The sequence below is a fragment of the Rhodotorula paludigena genome, assembly GCF_050403205.1.
Source record: "Rhodotorula paludigena JCM10292 DNA, Rt_paludigena_JCM10292v1_ctg154, whole genome shotgun sequence".
Classification (NCBI taxonomy): Eukaryota; Fungi; Basidiomycota; class Microbotryomycetes; order Sporidiobolales; family Sporidiobolaceae; genus Rhodotorula; species Rhodotorula paludigena.
In genome coordinates, this window is record NW_027481304.1 from 1 (window position 1) to 836 (window position 836).

At 68.8% G+C, this 836-nt stretch overlaps 1 protein-coding gene across 1 annotated transcript; it reads left to right on the forward strand.

The window, feature by feature from the left end:
* On the forward strand, positions 1 to 830 carry JCM10292_001185 (uncharacterized protein; the record flags this gene model as incomplete). The annotated part of the gene is made up of 2 exons (XM_076653028.1): positions 1 to 669; positions 729 to 830. Coding segments are annotated over 2 exons (771 nt in total), but the record flags the coding sequence as incomplete, so codon positions are not given.
* Positions 831 to 836: the final 6 nt, after the last annotated feature.

Genomic DNA, 836 nt, shown 5'->3' on the forward strand with positions numbered 1-836 from the left:
TCGTCTCCCTATCTCGCCCTCGACAGACGCCGCGCAGGCCTCGCGCGATCGCAAGAAGGAACACACAGCGTTCCTCGAGCGACGAGTGGCCGAGCTCGAGCACTTGCTGCGGCAAGCGGGGCACAAGGTGCCGGCACCGTCGGCGCCGTCCTACTTCGCCTCGACCGTGCAGCCGTACTCGCAGCAGGTCCGGGCGCCGCCGCGGTCGCAGCGCGCCACGAGCGTCGCCGACGAAGACCAGACGGGGCGTGCGGCCGACCTCGAGGACGAGAACGACGCCCTGCGGTCGCAGCTCCACCTCGAGCAGCAAGAATCGGCACAGCTGCGCGCCCGTCTCGAGATCGCCGAGGATGAGCTTGACCGCCTTGCGCCCATGGCAGCGCTCGCCGCCAATGCACCGTTCTCGCCCTTTTCGGGCACATCGACGCCTCTCCCCGGATTCGAGCCGACCTTTGCGTTTGACACGCCCAACCTTTCGCCGCTCCCGCAACCCGAGGAGCGGGCCTACCTCGAAGAACGCGAGCGGCAGCGCCGCCTCGCGACTCGCCACACCTCGACCGACCTGGCGACTGCGCACGACGACGACCCGCAGCATGCCGGAGAGAAGCAGGGGACGGACAGCTCTCGCCTCGTAGCACGCGAGGACGACACTTCCCTGCCGCGGAAGCTGTTCCCGATCCTGCCTCTCTCCTCTCTGCCTCGCCTTCGTACGCATCCTCGTCCTCCAGCTCGTCGACGGCTCCGTCGCTCGCCGGCGACGACATCGCGTCGACACCTCCGGCGACCGAGTCGTACCTCGAGCTCGACGACGTCACCGTTTCGCCCGTCTGGTCCGA